The following is a 21,101-nucleotide window of genomic DNA, read 5'->3' as shown; positions in this document are numbered from 1 at the left end:
TGGCTTGTTCTGCCCACATCTCTCTAATGCTACAAGGATAAAAGAGAAGGCGGGCAAATGGCCTAAGGGAAGTATGATGAGGATGACCAGTGTCAGGTAGGTATGAGATCTGCTCCTTTGCTGGTCAGGTCCCAGCAGCCCAAGCCATGTGATCAAATGCCTGACCTACCATCAGTTCCCAGGGACTCTTGGGGGTGGCTTCTAGGAATCCAGGATCCACCAAGCTTACCAGTTCTGTTCCCATTCTTGCAGGACTCAGCTGAGAAGAAGATGTAATCTACTGTCATTCCAAGACCCAAGGGCATTGTGGTGACCTCTGGGCGGCCATGCTGGGGCAGGAAATGAGTATATACCGAGGTCAGGTGGAGGCAGTGCTGGATGGTGCCTACAGTCCTTCAGGGATGGAGGGGAAGATGTCAGTCAACAAACATTACTGAACTTTTCCCAAGGTCACTTCTCTGTGGGTTTTATCAAGTTTTTTAAGGGATGATCCCAAATAACTCAACCTCAGCAAATGCCTTCCCATGCTAATTAAGAGGCTGAGAGTCTTAGCTAAAATTAGCCTAGAAACAGACACATTTATATACAGTCCTGCTGACATTTCTCACCCCCCACTCTCCTCTTGCTACCTGGTGAAGTATACCTAATGTACCCTTGTCCATGGGTCAGCAAGCTCTTCTGTGAGGCCTTACTCCCAAAGGAAAAGGGCAGGGGCTTTGCATCTGCAAGAACCTAGGTGGGTCACCTCTGGCCTCTGCACGCCAGTATGTTCCTCCATAAACTTAGCACACACAAGGGGAAGAGAGAGCTCAGCAAATGTGTTCGCCCAAATCAGCCCCAGGAAAGCCAACAGGGGGCTAATACACCTCGATGGGGCTGGAATGCAAGCAGAAGGGAACTGGAAGAAGATTACCTGGGGAAGTCAGGCTCAGGCTCAGATATGTCTTCCTCAATGACAGGCTCGGCCCAGCCAGCAGGTCGCTCTGTAGAAGACCGGAGACAAAGGGTTTTATCAATCACAGACAGTGAAGCAGGGTTAGAACCTTGCACCCTGAAATCCCACTCAGATCCTTGACTGGATTGTTCCAGAAGGGAAAAGGGAAAGAGAAAAGGTGAGGAGAGGAAGAAAACAATGGACCAAAGTCAAGAACCTCAGGAAGCAGACAGACAGAGGTCTCTAACACAGACATCTCTTCCCTGGCTCAGCAACTTCTTAAAAAATTTAAATTCATTCTTTAGGTAACACAGTCACATGGTACAAAAATCAAAATGTAGAGAAAAATATCAGTGAAAAGGCTCCCTCCCACTCTGGGACCTTGCCACTCAATTCCTCTCTCCGGAGGCAACCAATGTTAACAAATTCCTGGTGTATTCCTCCAGAGGTTTTCTATCACCCACCATCCATTGTGTGCATATATGTATCTGTGTATGTATGCGTATACATATGTAAGCACACACATGTATCCATACTTATACACACCTATACATGTACACACACATACACAAAGAAAAAAGACACACATTACCAATATCAGGAGAGAAAGAGGGAATATTATTACAGATCTTACTGACATTAATAGGTATTATGAACTGAATGTTTGTCTCTCCCCAAAATATGTTGAAATCTTAACCCCCAGTGTGATGGCATTAGGAGGTGGGGCCTTTAGGAGGTAATTTGGCCTTGAGGGTGAAGCCCTCATGAACAGGATTAATGCCCTTATAAAAGGGATCCCAGAGAGCTGTCCTTTCTGCCATGTATGGATGCAACAGTAAGTTGGCAATCAGCAACCCAGAGGAGGGTCCTCACTGAAAATGCACCATGCTGGCACCCTGACCTTGAACTTCCAGCCTCCAGAACTGTAAGAAATAAATTTCTGTTGTTTATAAACTACTCAGGCTGTAGTGTTTTGGTATAACAACCCAAACTAAGAAAAGGATAACAAGGATCAACAAAATTGACAAACCCTTAGCTAGACTGACCAAGAAAAAAAGAGAAAACTCAAATTACTAAAACCAGGAGTGAAAGAGGGGGCCATCACAACCAACCTTAAGAAATAAAAAAATTATAGGGATACAATAAACAATTGTATACCAACAAATTAGATGACTTAGGTAAAATGGACAAATTCCTAAAAAGACAAAAACTACACAAACTGACTCAAGAAAAAGAAGAAAATCTGAATAGTTCTATAACAATTAAAGAGACTGAATTAGCAATTTAAAAATTCTCACAAAAAGCCCAGGCTCAGATAGCTTTACTAGTGAATTCTGCTAAGCATTAAAAAAGTAATATGAATCCTTCACAAATACTTCCAAAATATAAAAGAGGGAACACTTCCCACCTCATGCTATGAGGTATTATTCTGGTATCAAAACTAGACAAAAAAATCACAAAGAATGAAAACTATAGACTAATATCGCCTATGAATGTAGATGCAAAATGCCTCAACAATTACAGTTCTGTGATTTATAAGAAATGTATATTTGGTCATTCAGATGACCAAATATATATTTCTCATATATAGTCAGTCTTCATATACAGTCTTAGTCCACAGTTGCTGGATCAAAGCTCCCCAAACCCTTAGAATTTCCTGAGTGTTGAGAGTGAGCAAGGTGCCTTTTGTTATGTTCATGAGGCAATTTTGGAAAATACCTAAGGTTGGGGGCTGGTTGTCAATGGAACCAACCATGTGATTAGAGGAACTTTCAGTCCCACCCTATGACCTCTAGGGAGCGGAGAGAGGTTGGAGGTGGAATCAATCACCAATGACTAAGGATTTAATAAATCATGCCCATGTAATGAAGCCTTCATAAAACCCAGAAAGGACAGGGTTTGGAAAGCTTCCAGGTTGGTGAACTTATGGAGATTCGAGGGAGAATGGTGCACCCAGAGAGGGCGTGGAAGCTCCACATCCCTTCCTACATACCTTGCCCTATGCATCTCTTCTGTACAGCTGTTCCTGAGTTATATCCTTTTATAATAAACCGATGATCTAGCAAGTGAAATGTTTCTCTAAGTTCTGTGAACCACTCTAGCAAATTAATCTAACCCAAGGAAGGAGGGGATAGTGGGAACCTCTGATTTATAGCCAGTCGGTCAGAAGAAGCACAGGGAACAACCTGGTCTTTTGACAGGCACCTGAAGTGTTGGAGGGGTGGGTCTTGTAGAACTGAGCCCTTAAGCTGTGGAATCGGATGCTATCGCTGGGGAGATAGTGTCAGAATTGAGTTGAATTATTTGTTGGCGTTGGGGGAAACTCCTCCTCTCCCATGTTGGAAAACGAGTCTCAGAACAATATACTGGCAAACTAAATCCAGCAAAATAGAAAAATGACTATATACTATGACCAAATACGAGTTATCCTAAAAATGTAAGGTTGGTTTAACATCCGAAAATCAATTAATATAATACATCATATTAACAGAATACTGAAGAACAAAAACCACGTGATTATCTGAATAGTCACAGAAAAAATATCTGACAAAATCCACTCCTTTATGACCAAAAAACAAACCCACAACACTTAAAAAACTAGGAATAAAAGAGAACTTCCTCAATCTGGTGAAGGGAATCCACAAAACACAAATAAATAAAAAGCAAACAAAAAAAACCTCATGGCTAACATCATACTCAATGCTGAAAGACTGAAAACTTTACCCCTAAGATCAGGAATAAGACAAGAATATTCGCTGTCACCACTCAACACTGTAATGAGAGTTCTAACCAGGACAATTATGGAAGAAATAAAATGCATCCAAATTGGAATGGAAAAAAGTAATACTATTTCTATTTGCAAGGTGACATGATCTTATATATAGAAAATCCTAAGAAATGCACTAAAAAACTATTAGAACTAATAAATGAGTTTGAGGGACTTCCCTGGTGGTGCAGTGGTTAAGAATCTGCCTGCCAATGCAGGGGACACGGGTTCGAGCCCTGGTCGGGGAAGATCCCACATGCTGCGAAGCAACTAAGCCCATGTGCCACAACTACTGAGCCTGCGCTCTACAGCCCGAGAGCTGCAACTACGGAGCCCACGTGCCACAACTACTGAGCCCACGTGCCACAGGTACTGAGCCCACGAGCCACAACTACTAAAGCCCGTGCGCCTAGAGCCCCTGCTCCACACAAGAGAAGCCACCGCAATGAGAAGCCTGTGCACCACAAAGAAGAGTAATCCCTGCTCATCGCAACTAGAGAAAGCCCACGTGCAGCAATGGAGACCCAACGCAGCCAAAAATAAATAAATTTATTCATTTAAAAAAAATTGAGTTTGAAAGATTGCAAGATACAAGACTGATATACAAAAATTGCATCTCTATACACTAGCAATGAACAATCCAAAAATGAAATTCAGAAAATATTTCCATTTATAAAAGTAACAAAAGGAATTTTAAGTAGTTACAAATAAATTTTACAAAAGAAGTATAAGACACACTGAAAGCTATAAAACATGGAAAGAAATTAAAGATCTAAATAAATGGGAAAACTTCCATGTTCACTGATCGTAAGATAATACTGTTAAAATGGCAACACTTCCCAAACTGATCTACAGATCTGTAAATCCCTACCAAAATCCCAACTAACTTTTTTGCACAAATTGACGTGGTGATCCTAAAATCCACATAGAAATGTATAAGAGACCCAGAATAGCCAAAATAATCTTGAAAAACAACAATGAAGTTACAAGATTTACACTTCTCTATTTCAAACGTATACAAAGCTAAAATAATCAAGGCAGAGTGGTACCGGCATAAGGCTAGGCATATAGATGAATGGAGTAGAACTGAGAGTCCAGAAACCCATAGGTCCACTGTTGATTTTTTACAAGGGGAAGGGTAAAGGGAAAATAACTGCTAATGAATATGGGATTCCTTTTGGGGGTGATGAAAATGTTGTAAAATTATATTGTGATGATGGTTCCACAACTCTGAATATACTAAAAGCCACTGATTTGTACACTTTAAATGGGTGAATGGTATGTGAATTCCACCTCAATAAAGTTATTTTTAAAAAAAGGTAAGAGAATGTTATGGACAACTTCATGCCAATAAATTTGTTAATTTATATGAAATGAAATATTCCTACATTTTCCCTGTTAAATTGTTTTCTTTTTGTTGCTATTATAAATAGGGTCTTCTTAAAATTACATCTTATAACAAATATATCATTATTTTATTATATGAATACTATTGATTTCTGTATATTAATATTCTGCCCAGACACTTTCCAGAATTAATGCTAATAATAGTTGTTAGGTGATTCTCTTGGATAACCAGTTATATAACCATATTAACAGCAAGTAATAGTTTACCCTCTCCTTTCCATTGTTTACTTCTATTTTCTTGTCTATATTTCTATGTTCTATTTCTAATTCTGTGGCTGGTGTCTCTCACAGTTGAATGACAGTAGTCATCCCTATCTTGTTCCCCACTTTGACAGGAATGCTACTAGACTGTCTTCTTTAAGCAAGATGCTCATTTTTGGATTGAGATGAATGCTTTTGTTTTTTTTTCTTTTTCAGGCATCTGGCGGCTCCACGCCCCTTCCTCCATGGTGCACCAAAGCGCTGACTGACCAAGATAAATGTATTTTAAGGGTATAAGGAATTATCTATTTTTTCCTTAAGAAGGTTCTTTTTAAAAGAATCCGGAATAGATGTTGAATTTTAACAAATGTCTCTGACATCTACAGGATGACATGCATTTCTATTTTTTAATAGATTTCATATATTTATTAGCATGATAAATACATTAATAGATTTCCCAATACTGAACTACCTTCATATTTCTGATAAACTCTATTTGGGCATAGTATATTGCTCTTGAAATGTGATGTTAGATTCTGTTTCCTGATCTTCTATGTACATTTTTTGCATCAATATTCGTAAGTGGAGAATATTAAGGTCTGTAGTTTTCTTTTCCTGTGTAACTGTTGTCAGGTGTTGGTGTCAAATACTTCTTTTGTAAAAATAACTTGGCCCCCTTCTGCTGTGCTCTTTAACAATTTAAACAGTAATGGAATTACAAGTTCTTTAAAGGTTTGATGATGTTCTCCTATCAACATGAACATGGTGTTTTTGTGGGACTGTATCTCTGAGAACTTTCACTATTTTTTCACCCTGTGGTAATCTATTTATGTTATGTCTCTCTTTCACAATCAGTTTTAGTAAATTACATTTTCTAAAATTAACATAGGCCATCTAAGTTTCCAATTTCTTTTGCACTCAGTTGAGAAAAGAACCCCCTTATAATCCTCTAAATTCTTCTGCATCTGAATACTTTTACTTGCTCCTCCCCTGCCCCCTTAAATAGGTTAGCTAATCTGACAGCTGTTTTTCACCCAAAAAACCGATTTTTAGAGCTTATTAGTCCTACTGTTTTTCTGTTCTCTAAATTATTTTCATTTTCATCTTCTGCTTTCTTTCAGCTTGTTCTCTTTTCTAACTTGGGGGATACTTAATTTACTTACTTTAATTTTTTCTTACCAATATAATTCTCTGATTCAAGATATTCTATATAATTCTATGAATTTTTCACTGAACGCTATTTTAGCTATATACCACAAATATATGGTATTTTCATTATTGTTATTTTCTACACACTCTGCAGTTTGTTTAAATTTCATCTTTGACCCAAAAGTTGTTTGAAATTTTTTAAATGTCCAGATGATAGCATCCTTTTAACTTCTATTTTTAATGCATGTGTGATCACGGAAAGTTGGCTATACTATTTCTACTGTTTGAAATTTACTGATTTTTTTTGTGGTAGTCTAATATATGGCCAATTCTCAGGAATTTCCTGTGGATATTTTAAAAGATGTCTTTGCTCTGCTTTCAGTGCTCAGAGTTTGATATGTATCCATCAGATTTACCATACAACATGTTATTTAAGTCTTCTATATTCTCAGTTATTTTTTATCTACTTTAACTATTGTGAACTGAGAAAGATGAATTAAAATCTTCAACCATTAGTTATTTTCTGACTATTATTCCTGTTAAATACTGCAGTTTCACTTTGTGATGACTGATGTGATGTTATTTGGAACATAAATGTTCCTAACACTAATATCTTCATTTTGAATCAGAAAAATCACAGTGACCAGCAGGATATTGAAAATGGTTTTCTCTTCAGCAAGAGGCAAGCTAATTTAGGCTTCTGAATCATGTAAGAGGTCAGGAATCAGAGGTACCATTACTCCAGAAAAGAGGTGGGAGGTGAAAATCAAAACTGGCACAATGAACTCACCAGTCAATTAGAACCATCCCTTACACAGAGCCATTACGTTTTCATGTCTCATTCCTAAATGTGAATGGACACCTGATGGAATCTTTGGGAACAAACAGTGGGGTAGGAAGAAACTAACTCTTAATTAAAAGAACCTTGGGGAAAAAAAAAAAAAAAAGAACCTTGGAAGGAACAGATGGAATATTAAAAATTATCATCCTCAGTAGTAGAAAGGCAATATTGCATTCATTAAAAAAAAAAACAAAAAACAATGGTATAAAAAAAGAAGGAACTTTTAAAAGGAGATTTGGAAATTAAAAATATAATGGCAGGGCTTCCCTGGTGGCACAGTGGTTGAGAATCTGCCTGCCAATGCAGGGGACACGGGTTCGAGCCCTGGTCTGGGAAGGTCCCACATGCCACGGAGCAACTAGGCCCCTGAGCCACACTACTGAGCCTGCACGTCTGGAGCTTGTGCTCTGCAACGAGAGGCCGCAACAGTGAGAGGCCCGCGCACCGCGATGAAGAGTGGCCCCCGCTCGCCGCAACTAGAGAAAGCCCTCGCACAGAAATGAAGACCCAACACAGCCAAAAATAAATATATATATATATAAAATGGCAGAAATTTAAAATCACTAGAAGGAATGAACAAGCTGAGAGCATCTCACAGATGGTAGATTCTAATATCCAATTAACAGTAATTCCAAAAAGAGAAAGCAGAAGATAGGAAATTATTGAAGAAATATTACCAGCAAAATTATGTGATTCGAAATAAATTAGTTTCCATTTGAAAGGGCCGTGGAGTATACAAAATAATGAATGAAACCAACACCCTGAGTAGGGTAAACCATCATGAGATTTCAGAAATCAAGGGATTAGAGATAAGAACCAGAAAGTCTCAGAGAGGCAACATACGTGATATACAAAGAAAGGATCAAGAATCAAAATGGCAGCAGACTTCTCATTAGCAATGCTGGAACCTGCAAGACAATGGACTGATTTCCAAACTAGACATTTACACTTGGCAAATTTTCATATTAGTGTGAGGATAAAAAAAATCAAGTCTTTTTTTAGTACATGAAAAGAAAAACAAAAAAGAAAGAAAGAAAACTGCTTCTCTCAACACCAGGTTCTACCCATGCAGCACTATGTACAAACGGCACTGCTCCAGCAGTTCCATGGGACTCAAGGCCTCTGCCTGTCCCACCAGGCCACATGAGCACATGGGCCACAACTGCCTCTACCTGAGCTGCAACATCTTCCTGGACCATTCAGCACTGGCAGCAGCCAAGCAAGTAAGTTCTTCTGCAAGTGTACTTGGGAAGAGGATAATAAGTTGTGCAGGGATGGGCCAGTGGAGGAGCTGGATTCAGAACTTTCCTGGTTCAAAAACTGATCAGACAGCCTTTCCTCTGTGGCCATCTGGTCAGTTTGTTAATAATAGTTTATGGAAGTCATTTATTAGCAACTGTTTTTTCCTAGAATGCACTTAATTGGGCACATGGTTTATTTTTACATGTTAAAAGACCTGAAGCTCTGGAGATAAATGGAAATGTGCAAGTGCTCATGAAAAAGAAAACAGAGTAACCCCTTTCAGTGTCTTTAAGAACCATACTGGAAAGAATAAACCACTAATAATTAAAAATATTTACAAGAGGGGGACTTAAAATTTAGATTCCCATCTTATGAATTATTCCTTCACAAAGGGAGTTGGGGAGAGTGAGAATCACAATTTTTTTTTTTATTATACAACTTGTGTGATGTAGAACACTCCAGCACAATGCAACGTCAACTTGTTGGAAAGTTAGACCATCACTCCCCAGCACTGTAGCTACTTTGGCAATTCAGATGCTTCCCATTAAAGTCAGTGTCACAGTCAACTTGGCAAGTTTGAATGTCTACAGTTGAGTTGGATGACTCTGGTATTGGACTGGAAATATTATTTGTTAGCACATCTAAACAAATCCTCTAGAAAAAAAGATCACACACTATGATCTCCTTGTACTGCACCTGAAGTCTTTCTACTCATGGTCTAAAACTGGTGGTAGGTTTTTAGATTTGGAGTCCTTAAAAGAGATTCATCAGGACCCTATTCGGCCCTGGGTGGGGATACTAAACAAACGGAAGGGTACGTTCACAGTATGTGGAGGATGGGTGTGTTTACCCAAATTTAATCTCAATTTTGAAAATACTGCTATTATTGGGTACTGTTAGTGAACTGGATATTTTCCCCCATATAATGATTCTACTTACAAAGTGATTGTCAGTGTATTTTAAGGTTCTTATTTTGTTATTAAATTGAAATGCTTATTTTATGTTTCAAGTACAGTACTGATTTTTTTTAAATAACCTATTCTTAACATGGAATTACCTATGTGGGATCCTACTACTGTTTAACTTTAGGATTTTGTATTCTTTTTTTTTTTTTGGCGGTACGTGGGCCTGTCACTGTTGTGGCCTCTCCTGTTGCGGGACGCGCAGGCTCAGCGGCCATGGCTCACGGGCCCAGCCGCTCCACAGCATGTGAGATCTTCCCAGACCAGGGCACGAACCCCTGTCCCCTGCATCAGCAGGCGGACTCTCAACCACTGTGCCACCAGGGAAGCCCAGGATTTTGTATTCTTAAAACATTGAGCTACTGCTTCCCTGCCTGAGCCCAAGTGATCCAAGCACTTATCCCAGTTCCTAGCACACGCCAGTCGCTCTATGCATGGTGGCTACCACTATTATTATTGCTATCACCACAGTTGTAATAATACACTAGCTTTGCAATTAAAAAAAAACAACAAAAAAAAACCAAGCCATTGAAATGTTCACTGCTCTTTGCAAAATGCCAATTCAAGTTAAATTCCTTCAAGAAAAAAATGAATTCATTGCTTACCACCAGTCCTTTTACTATAGTTTTTTCAGTCATTGCTTGGTTGTCTTAAGTTTCTTGGTTGTCTAGCAGTTTCTTCATGAAAGGCTTTGGGTTGAGTATAAAATTTTTGACCATACCGTCTTTCTTTGAAACCTTGCTCTCCTGTGTTCCAGAGTCGAATGTTAATGTTAAGAAATCTGAAGCCTACCTGATTATTTTTACCTTTAAAAATAGCCCAATTTTTTTGGTTCTGCCCAAACGATTCTTTTATCTTTGACTTCTGTTAACTTCACTAAGATGTCTTACTGTTGACTCTCCTATGTCATTTTTTACTGAGACATGGTATATCCTTCTCAATGTGGAGTCAGATCTCTTGATTTTGGGAAAATCTTCCCTGAACCATACCTTTAAATATTCCCTTTGTGCTATTATACTGGATTTCTTCTTTGTGAACTCGAACTATGTGTATGTTGAATCTCTTTAACTTCCACTACTGTTATTTTCTTTCTAGTGCTTTTTATCCTTCCTGGCCTCTGCCTCTTGCCTTGTTTTCAGCAGTGCCTATTCTCTCTTGGACTGCTTCTAATTTTGTATTCATTATGTGATTCTTAAATTTTTTATTCCACTTTTTTCCTGAGCTCTGCAGTTTACATTTCATCTACTGATGTCTTGCCATGTGCTTGAACTTATTTTATAAAAGCAATTATTTTATTTTTGCACTCTTATGTTATAAAGACAATTGCTTAATTTTTTTTATTCATGGGAAAATAATCATAATGTTTATATGCTCCATGGCAACAATTTTTATCTTCGAAGTATTCTTTATCTGCCTTTTACTTTTCCTGCTCTTCCACCTCTTTTTCTTATAGTATTTTAGTACAGATCTCACGCTGGCTCCTTTTGGGCAGCCCAGCTTGGAATTAGTTGAGGTTTTTATGTACAAGCTATTGGTACAAAGCTTATACAAGCGAAGACCTGGGTACGCATTCCAAGTAACAGGCATCTTTCCTTATGACGCAGGGTTGTGTGTGAGTCCTGTTCATCTTTACTTCCCCCTAGCCAAAAGAAATATGCAGTTTAAGTGTTACACCTCCCCCCACCACTTAAACAGACTGCTTCGTGCAAATTTGGCTTGATTCCTTGATCTGTCTTTCCTCTACTGCCTCTTTGGACCAAAAGAGGTTCAGACAATATCCTTTCACAACCTGTGCATCTTATTCTTGTTGATGAAACAAGGGATTTTGACTTCGTGCCTCGGGGTACGCTCCTCACCTTGGAGAAAGGCACACTGCTGGTTCTTTTGGAGATCCATATGGCCCCACAGACCAGTCTCTCCATACCTGCTCCAGCACCCCTGCATGACCTCCAGTGCTTCTTGCAACCATTCCACCTGTGCTGTGGTTCATGATTTCAAATATCTTCAGGTCTCCTAGCTTTCTCAAAGATGGAGTTTGCATTTCTCCTTTTCATTCTCCTTGTTGCTTTGGAGTGTTTTCAGAGACAAGAAGGGGAGAACATCAAGCATACTCTGCTACTTACAATCTGGAAGTTCTCAGTAGGAGTAACTTGTTATCACACCCAGGAGTACTGTCACCTTATGATTTTCAAAGCCATCAAGTGTATTTTCTCTCTTAAACATGCTGTATACATGCTAGTTATTAGAAACTTAATACTAAAAAGCTTGTGGCTTACTCAAGGTCTCAGAGCTAGTTAGAACCCAGGTCTCTTGATTCCTGGTCCATGTTCTGAACACATTGCACATGGCCGGTGAACTCCACTGACCTTCCTCCTAAGCATACTTATTACCAGAAGCTGATCTCTAAGAATGATACCTAGAAAAGACTAAGAAACCACATAACTGACAAATATCAGAGGTGCAGAGGAAAGAGGACCAAGCTTAGTTGGAACAAGTTAGGGAACAAGCTTAGTTCCCATTACCTGGCTTAGTATCTGTCACTCCTTCCATAAGAACCAGTCCTACAGGTCGCTGACAGGCGATGCTGCAGAAGCGGAAACGTAGCAGGAAGTCTCGGCTATACTTACGTTTCTCTGTAAACCAGGAAAAGCCATACAGTGAAAGACAGGAAGAGGAGCCACATGCTGAGACTTCCTTAATACCAAGAAGTTTACAAGTAGGGACACAGAGGAAGTCTGGCTCTGAAGACAAGGAGATTTTCCAATGGCTATGATTTAAAGTTGTCCATTTCACTGGGTGACCATGAGGAGGACAATGAAAACAACAAAGGAACGTGCTAAGAGAATTGAGGGAATTACACTTTCTCTTGTCACTGAGGTGCCAGCTTTCTCCCAAAATGGGCATGGAGGGACAACCAACCAAGAATGTGGCATGTGCTCACCTGATCTCTTGGGGTGACAGGAGGTGACATACTGACAGCAATCAGTGATGCCCAGGGAGCTGGGCCATAGTGGGGCCTGCAGCTTCCTCTGATAAAGCTGATGGGAGAAGTCTTCCTGTCCAGATACCTACAAGGAAAGAGCAGATGGGAATAAGGAATCTGAGATGGAAAAAGGAAATAGCCCATGTTTTGGGACATGCAGACAAACATACACACACACACACACACACACACACACACACACAGTCACATACTAGGTACGTAACACAAGCAAAACACATAAGTCTCAGGGGAAAGTTAAAAATAAGGAGCTATTTAAAACCATTGTTTTATTTTTTTTACTAGAAACACTGAAATATCTATGAGACAGGAATAAGGGGTTAAGAGAGTGAGGTATGTGAGTCAAAGAGAACAGAACTATATGAACATATGGTCCCCTAAATTTCAGCTCAGAAAAATCTACACTACTCTGCCCAGGGAATGTCAACTTTCAGGGGCTTTAATTTGCAGTGGGAAAAGGTTTATCCTGATCTTTGGATCTTCTGGATCAAAGTCTAGCATCTTAAGCCTATTAGTGGGAAACCACGGGGTCAAACCAAATGGGAAATTCACCAAAGCACTTTACCGTATCTACGTCACCATCCTCGGTCAAAGCCAATGAGCAGCCTGGGAACGGACAGAACGTAGTAGGGGAAACATTCGGCAACATCAGTCATCTGCGTATCTCCAACGTGTGTAGCAAAACCCCCTTTATTTCATTTAACAACAACAAATATTTGAATGCCAACTATGTGCAAAACACTAGCTAAGTGCTGGGGAGAGAGCAGTGACAGACACAATCTCTCTGCCCCTCGAGGACACACATTTTCAGAATGCCATCAGAAGTAAAACACACCTTCAATTTAATGGCCATTTACTAACTGTGTGACTTTGGGCAAGTTAGTTAACTCTCTTGGGTTCAACATGCCCTACTATTGAATGGGATAATAATACCACATACAATTAAGAATCCTGGTAACCATAACTACTACCAGTTACTGACTGCTTCCTTTGAAGCAGAAACTGGAAAACACTGTGTGCATTATTTTATGTAATCCACCAAAGAAAACCCTCTGAAGTAGGTCCCATTATATCCCCAGTGTATGACGAGGCAAATGGGGCTTACGGAAGTGAAGTAACTTGCCCAAGGTGGCAGAGCAGGCATCTGAACGCAGGACTATCTGGCTTCAAGATGGTGCTCTTAATCACTATGCTTAACGGCAGCTGTCACGTGGTAGGCACTTAGTAAATTCTTCTTCCCATGCCCTGAGCCCCTTGATAACAGCAGCTTCCTGGCAGGATAATGCCTTTCTCTGCGCATGTAGCAACCAGGACATCGCTGGCACTTGAGTAACCTCATTAAAATAAAAGCCCAAAGTGCTCAACAATAATTCAGTCATTTTATGTCTTTTCTCTCCTGTGCCTTGCCAAAAGTTAAGCAACAAATTGGATCAGCAGGGGCAAAAGAGAGGAACAAGGAGATTAAGTGACATGTAAAGAAATCAGCACAAGCTGAGTGCTCCTCAGTAGGGCTAAATAAACTACAATAAAACTATAAGATACCTAGGTTATAAACATTCAGCAGTTAAAAGGAATGAGACAGACACATATGTACATTGTTGAGTGAAAAAAAACAAGCTACAAAATGAAATATACATAATATAGCCCATTTATAAACACACACAGTACATTATATACCAGCTGTTAGAAGCAATCACAGCATAGTATCGGAGGGCAAGAGCTCTGGGGCCAGACTACCTGGTTACAAATCCTGGCTCCACCACTCACTACCTGCAAAAACTAGAGTAAGCAAATTGCCTAACTTCTCTACACCTTAGCTTTTTCATTTATAAAATGGAAGGAATGACAGAAATTGTGAAAATTAATGAGTTAACACATGTAAAGTGCTTAAAATAGCACCTGGCACACAGTAAGTGCTTAATAAATGTAGATTATAATTACATCATCACAACAGCTTAGATACTACTGCAAATGCATAGAAAATGACCTGGAGGAACACCACCAAACATTGAACAGTTATTACTTGACTCTAAGTGGAGACGTGGAAAATGTAGGTAATAAAAGGGGCTTTGGTCTTATTTTAAAATGTCTGAATCCTTAAAGGGATGCACTTGTGTACTTACATGCACTTACATATATACTTATGTACTTGTAAATTAAACATAATGATAAAAACTGAAAGGATTCCAATATACCAAAGGCACTCACGAGCTCCTAACTTCCAGGCTTGGGTACCAGATATCAATAGAACAAGAAAAAGCCAGAGGAAGCCAGAACAGGTGTAACTGAGGTCCCTGCCACAGAAGCAACACCAGATGCCAACACCAAAATCTCTCCCTAAGCCAACCCCACAGCGGCCTCTCCCATTTCACCTTCCAGGCCGGCATCCCATGGTACTGGAGTTCTCCATCCCTGATGAAGTTGTAAAGAGGTGAATCAGGGACAGAATTCAGGTCCCCACACAAGATGATGGGGCAGTGGCTGCCATCTGACAACCTGGCCACCTTGTCCACTTCAGCCAAGAAAATGGCCATCTGGGCTAGCTTGACATCGCCCCGACGTGGGTTGTACAGGACGTGAGTATTTGCCACACATAAGGGGGCCACTGAGACTTGCCCCAGGCCTTCTGGGACTAGTGGCTGCAGCAGCAACACTAAGCCCACATTGTCCCGATTGAGGAGCTCCAAGCCAGGCCGAAAGTACTCCACAGGGCTGGCGCAGAGCAGACGGAATCGCGTGGGCTTGTAGCAGACAGCACAGCCATCTGTCTTACACCCGGTCCTCCTCTTGTAGAAACAGGTAAAGCCTGCAAGGAACACCCCACCAAGGAGATGGGTCAGAGTCCTTGAAGATGGGTTAGGGTCCCTCTACCCAGTGGCAGTAGCCCAGGCATGGGTGCCTAATGCACTGCTCCTGCAGTTCAATAAGGGGAGTCCTTGCCCTTGCCAATTCCTTGGTTCTGCAGAGGCTCCCTTACAGTTGTAACCACATGACTGAGTGGCTAGAAGGGGAAGAAGGGACAGAAGGGTATGAAGCAATAACCTGACAGGAAAAGCATGGACTCTAGGGTCAGACAAGCTGGAGTCCAGGCTCCACAACCTATGAGCTTCATATTTATAGCTTTGTGACCTTGAGCTAGTCACACAAATTTTCTGAACCTCAGTTTCCGCACTGTAAAATGGGGATAATGATATTCAGCCTCTCAGGGTTGGTTACTTCAAGGATTAAATGGAAATATATGTCAGAATTGCTTTAAAACTTCAGGACTCTCCTCACCCACACAAAGAAGCTAGCTCACAGATGAGACTGAGGGTTTACTGAGATGAAAGAAAGATACAGTGCATTCAGGAGAGAGCAGACAGGGCTGCAGGAAGAAAGACTGGCAAACGTGCCAGGGAGCGGCATTACCCATCATTCTCAGAGAGGGCTCCAGCTGCTGCCAGTAATGGTCTTCCTGGACTTCCTGGAGACACAAGATCTGGGAAATGACAAGGAATCCAATCACTCCAGAGTAATGGAGGGCCCTGGAGTACGACTCCCACCCCAGGAGCAGGCACTGAAGCCACATGGGAAGCTGCTGTGGGTCTCAGGCTGGGTCACACTGAAACTTCCCCTGGTGCTGACTCTTCCCTGATAGCCACTACCAGCAACAACAGGCCCAGAGTTAAGCTGAGATCAGATACATGCGCTGGATCTTCCTGCTCCTTGAATCCCTCACGTCTCCCTGCCTGCACAAAGGTGCTAGAAAGTGTGCACCCACGGACAGTCTTCTTAGCATCTGCCCCAAACTCATTACACCAGGCAGGCAAGCGCCAGTCCTAGGCAGGAGGCCAATCATATGAACAGCTGTGGGGTTCAATTCATTTTCTAAGAGCATTGGGACAGCCAGGGTCCAGGGCAAATGCAGGATGGCACATCTCCCCATCTTCACTCACATCGGGGTCCCAGTGCTGGAATTCCTGCATGAGGTTCGCAAAGCGGTAGTTCCAGCTGAGGATGTCTGGATGGCAATGCAGATAGAGCTCTGAGCTCTGCTGCATCAGGTCCTGAGCCAGGATGTTATAGGACATCAGAGTGAACTGGAACTGAGGGCCATCCCCCGCCTCCAGGCCCTGAGCATCTGGCTGAGTGGAGAAATCCTCCCATTCTCGCCACAAGATTTCTGCAAAGGTGTCGGGAAGAAGAGGTCCATGGTAAGTCCATGTTATTCACAGGGCCCACCATCTCCACTCCTGACTCCATGATACTGCGACGAGTTCCTTTTTTCATTTTCCCTGTCATTCATCCCTTTCTGTGGTGATTTGAACAACACTCTAAGGACATTCTCAGACGAGACAATAAACTCCACAAAGCCTAAGATAATCTTGGCCTGTTCATCACTGTATCCCTAGTACCTAGCATAGTACCTGGCACCTAGTACAAGTTCACTAAATATGGCCAACAATTTCTCACTTCTGATAAATCCATGGGTCTCTGGGGAATCACTCAGATGAATGTGCTTAACAGTCATCTGAGATTAAAGACATTTCTAGAGTAATCTCAGCCTTGGGTGTTTTCTGACCTCTAAACCTGAAAATGCCTACAGAGCCAGAAACCATAATGTGTCTCCCATGTGCCCTCGAGCAGGGAGCTGCAGAGTGGAGTTCAAACCTATGTGAGCCACAGCACTCGCTCTCCAAAGTCTAATGGAAGCCTGACATATAACACAGATAAAAATGGAGTCATCCTGGTCGAGGCAGAGAGTGGAGCCCTGAGCGCTCTCCACCGCAACCCAGGTCACCTCCAGAGAACCAATAATGTAGAGAATCAGAGCTATGGTCTGCTTTCAGTTCTGCCACTACCTAGCTATGTGACTTTAGGCATGTCCTGCTACCTCTCTGTGCCGTGATCACTTCATCTGAAAGGCCACGGGGCTGGATGAAATGCTCTCTAAGGCCCCTCTGGATCTGCCACTGCAGGAGTCTCAGAAAAACACAATGCAGCAGCAGAGCTCCACACAAGAGAACTTTAGCAGTGACTGTGTGCACATCCGAGACAACCTGCTGCCCCGGCTCACCCAGCCGGTTGTCAGACTCACCATGATATGGGATTTCCACTGGGGGAGGCTGCAACTGCCCCAGGCCCTCAAAGGACCAGATGGGAGCCTCTTCCTGGGGCACAGGCTCCGGTGCTATGCTCCAGGCCACAACTGCGGGGTCCTCCTCCCACTGCTCTGCAGCCAGGGCACCCACTGGGAGGACAGCACAGTCTGCATACTGGGGGCCAGTCTGCACCGGGACTTCTGCCCACATTGGGCCCTCGACCTCTGGCAGTGGCTCCTCTCCTAGCACCTCAGGGAAAGACTCCTCCAGGTTCTCTGCTGCCCACAGGTCACTCAGCTGCCTGCTGGACCACTTGTCTTCTGAAGCAGCATCCTGTTCTCCAGGATTATCCATCAGGTGCGCCAGGCTGCTCTCGGCTACTCCCTTATCTACAAGCAGACCCTCGCTCACAGTTGAGAGTGCCTGGCTTGACCCTTCTTCTTGCCACTGCTGCAGCAGGCCCTCACACTCCTCCTGGTCGGGGCCCCGAGGGGCCATGGCAAAGTCGCCGTCTACCTGGGGGGACGAGCTCTTCGCCAGGAAGGCATTTTTTCGACATGTGAAGAAAGCATCTAAGAAGAAAGCCAAGATACCATGTTATAAGATGACAGCATCACCCAACCCATGCTCTTCTCCCAACTTCTAGTAAGTCTCATACAAGCAAGAATCATGTCCACCTTGCTCATCACTGTACCATCACTGAGCCTGCCCATTTTAGTGCCTGGAACATCCTCATCATCAGAGCAAAGTGCTTACTATGTGCCAGGCACTGTTCTAAATGCTCTACAAGTATCAACTAATTCATATAGTAGGGATCTGATAAATATTCATGTGTGAATGAAAGAATGGCTATCCCGCATAATCTAGGACAGAGATGGTCACATACAACCACACTCCTTTTATCTGGAGGTTAAGATTCCTATTAACGTCAACTCTCTGGTTCTAAGAGCCGCATTACACTGGAACCAGCACTTGACCATGAGTCAGAACTGTGGGTTATGGCCTAGCACTGAAATTAACAAAGCTATGTGACCTTGGACAATGGCCCTAGTGAGATGGACTCACTCTTGACTGTAAAATGAGGACAAGGGAAGTTTGAACTAGATAATCCCCAAGAGCTTTTCTAGTTCTATAAGTCCACTAATCTATGAATGCATTCTAAAAGAAAAAGGCCTAAAGTAGACAAAAAGGGTGTCTCAAAATCTGTACAATCTCTCTCTTAGCAAAGGCCCTGGGTCCTCTTCTCAAATCTATTTATTCTACTCATAAATCTTCACAGACTTCATTATCATCTTTCCCATTCCATAGTACTCTAGCGGCTGTAAATCGGAAGGTGCCAACAACTGACAGCAAGAGACAGCTGCCACCTCTCTGCTACGGCAGCCACCGTGACAGCCAACAGGCAAAAAGCAGGTGGGAAAAACTATAAAACTGGAGCCCCCAAAATCCAAGCACAGTATTTTGGTGCAAACAAAACCTCCGCCCACCAACACACACTAAGTCACTTATTTTTAGCATAGGACAAGTGACATGTATGATGATGACCCTCAATCACCAGAGATTTATTTTATCAGCTCTTTTTTTTAAAAGGCAAGAAAAACTTCAAAATGGTTCAAACGTTGAAAGACACTATCTTATTTAGGGTCTATGTGGATTTACGTCCCTCAAACTCGTGGTTTTTCAACCAGGGGTGATTTTGCCCTCAGGGAACATTTCTGCATTGTCTGGAGACAGTGGTCGTCACAACTGTGGGGATGCTACACTGGCATCTAGTGGTTATAGGATGAAGATACTGCTGAATATCCTAACAGTGCAAGAGACACCTCCACAACGAACTACCCAGGCCCAGACGTCAACAGTACTGAGATTGGGAAACCCTGCTCTAAACCCATGGGCTGGGTTGCTGGCCTTAGTCTCAGGAACTTATTAATTCCCTGCCCTTTGAAACATCCTCTATGTGTATCGCATGGCAGAAGTTCTTTGATTTATATGTGTGAGGTTATTAGTTTTCAAACTCAGCAGGTTTTGGTTGGTGGTGGTGGTTTGTTTTTCAGCAGCAGAATTCTTTTATTAAAAGAAAATCTGTAGAAACCAAATGTACAAATACAAATGGGACTACTTTAATAGCTGTGTGCAAGTGGGTGGGGGGAGGCGGCCCTTCCTCTGACATACCTAAAACTCTGACTACTGGTCTAGAAACCTCTGGACTAGTATATGTCACTATGGCTGCCATTATGGACACTGGCAGAGCTCCAGAAATGACAGCAACATGGTTAGAAGAATATGCCTTAGTTCTCTGAAAACAATGACTTCTGTGGAGTTCCTCATTTCTGAGAAGTATGTACACACAAGACATTCCCGAACTGAGTGCCTACTGCATTCTGGGCAGTATGCTAGCACTAGATACAGTGAGCAAAACAGACATGGCCCTGCCCTCCTGGAGCCCGCATTCTAGTGGCAGATACAAACATACACATACATACATTAAATGTTTTATATGAAATATATAGGAACAGAAATTACAAACACACACACACATATTGTGTAAAGTTCCAGAAAGGAAAAGCACAGAATGCACACAGTTGGACATCTTATTTCTAAAAGTCCTTCTTGGTCTGTCCTGCCCCCTAAAATGCCAGAGAAAAGTCTGGGGGTTCTGTGGGATCTCCCAGAGTAACTGATGGTCTCATAAGAGCCCAGGAGTGGGGAGTGCAGGCAGATCATGGCAAAGTTAAACAATAACTCTTCTCTAAGTACCCGCTGGGCACTGCCTCCACCCCACCACATCTCTAAACGCACGGGACATTGCTTCAAAGCCGAAGTTTCAATGTGCCTCTGGATTCTGAGCATCCGTTTTTTCAACCAGACTCCGCTGAGAGGCGGCTGGGAAACGTGAGTGTGGAGTTGACCCAGGGGAAAAACAGGTACGTCTAGGTCTTCAGTCCACAGATCCGCCCCCAGGGCCGACTGGCCCCTGTCCACAGAGAATTCGGACATTAGCCTAGGCCCCGAGCGGCCAACCCTCCCCGACCCCCAGGGCAGTGACTCAGCGGGACCGGAACCTCTCCGCAACCCCGGGGCCAGAGAAGGGCAGCTCTGGCCCCTCCCCAAGCCGCCTCACGTTAACTGTGGCCCGACACCTCCAGGTCACAGGGGTGAGGAGGGGCCCGCCCACGACGCTCGCCGGCCAGGCCCGGGCCTCGTTTAGTCCAGGACAGGCACGGCGGGGCCGAGGGCCGCCTCCCCACACCTTGGCACTGCCGGGGGAAAGTGGTCGTGAGGCCGCCCGCGACGCACGCCGCCCCAGGCCCCGCGGGGCCCCGCCGAGGCACGCCCGGGCCTGGCACCCGCCCGTCAGGACACAGGGCCGGTACCTGAGAGGGCGCGGAAAAGGCGCGCGGCCGGCAGCAGCAGGTAACACAGGCACGACGCTATCATGGCCGGCCGCCTGCGCCCGCTCCCGCGCCCGCTCCAGTGCCCGCCTCCCTTCCTCGCCGCCGCCCGCCAGGTCGCCCT

The 21,101-nt window shown here is 43.0% G+C and overlaps 1 protein-coding gene across 2 annotated transcripts in view; it reads right to left on the bottom strand.

The window, feature by feature from the left end:
- The window catches only part of ANGEL1 (angel homolog 1), a 23,874-nt gene extending 2,773 nt beyond the window's left edge, over positions 1 to 21,101 (bottom strand). Inside the window, exons 1-9 of one of the 2 annotated variants that reach the window (XM_004317254.4) lie at positions 20,960 to 21,101; positions 17,582 to 18,157; positions 16,440 to 16,666; positions 15,913 to 15,982; positions 14,877 to 15,310; positions 12,445 to 12,571; positions 12,026 to 12,136; positions 914 to 983; positions 230 to 393 (exon numbers count right to left, since the gene is read on the bottom strand). In XM_004317254.4, coding sequence (XP_004317302.1) covers positions 230 to 393; positions 914 to 983; positions 12,026 to 12,136; positions 12,445 to 12,571; positions 14,877 to 15,310; positions 15,913 to 15,982; positions 16,440 to 16,666; positions 17,582 to 18,157; positions 20,960 to 21,023 — 1,843 coding nt within the window. In that variant the 5' untranslated portion in view covers positions 21,024 to 21,101. The remainder of the gene's footprint in view (positions 1 to 229; positions 394 to 913; positions 984 to 12,025; positions 12,137 to 12,444; positions 12,572 to 14,876; positions 15,311 to 15,912; positions 15,983 to 16,439; positions 16,667 to 17,581; positions 18,158 to 20,959) is intronic. The other variant, XM_019920562.3, reaches the window with a different exon arrangement.

The sequence above is a fragment of the Tursiops truncatus genome, chromosome 2 (assembly GCF_011762595.2).
Source record: "Tursiops truncatus isolate mTurTru1 chromosome 2, mTurTru1.mat.Y, whole genome shotgun sequence".
NCBI classification, from domain to species: domain Eukaryota; kingdom Metazoa; phylum Chordata; class Mammalia; order Artiodactyla; family Delphinidae; genus Tursiops; species Tursiops truncatus.
This window is presented reverse-complemented; position numbering and strand designations above follow the sequence as displayed.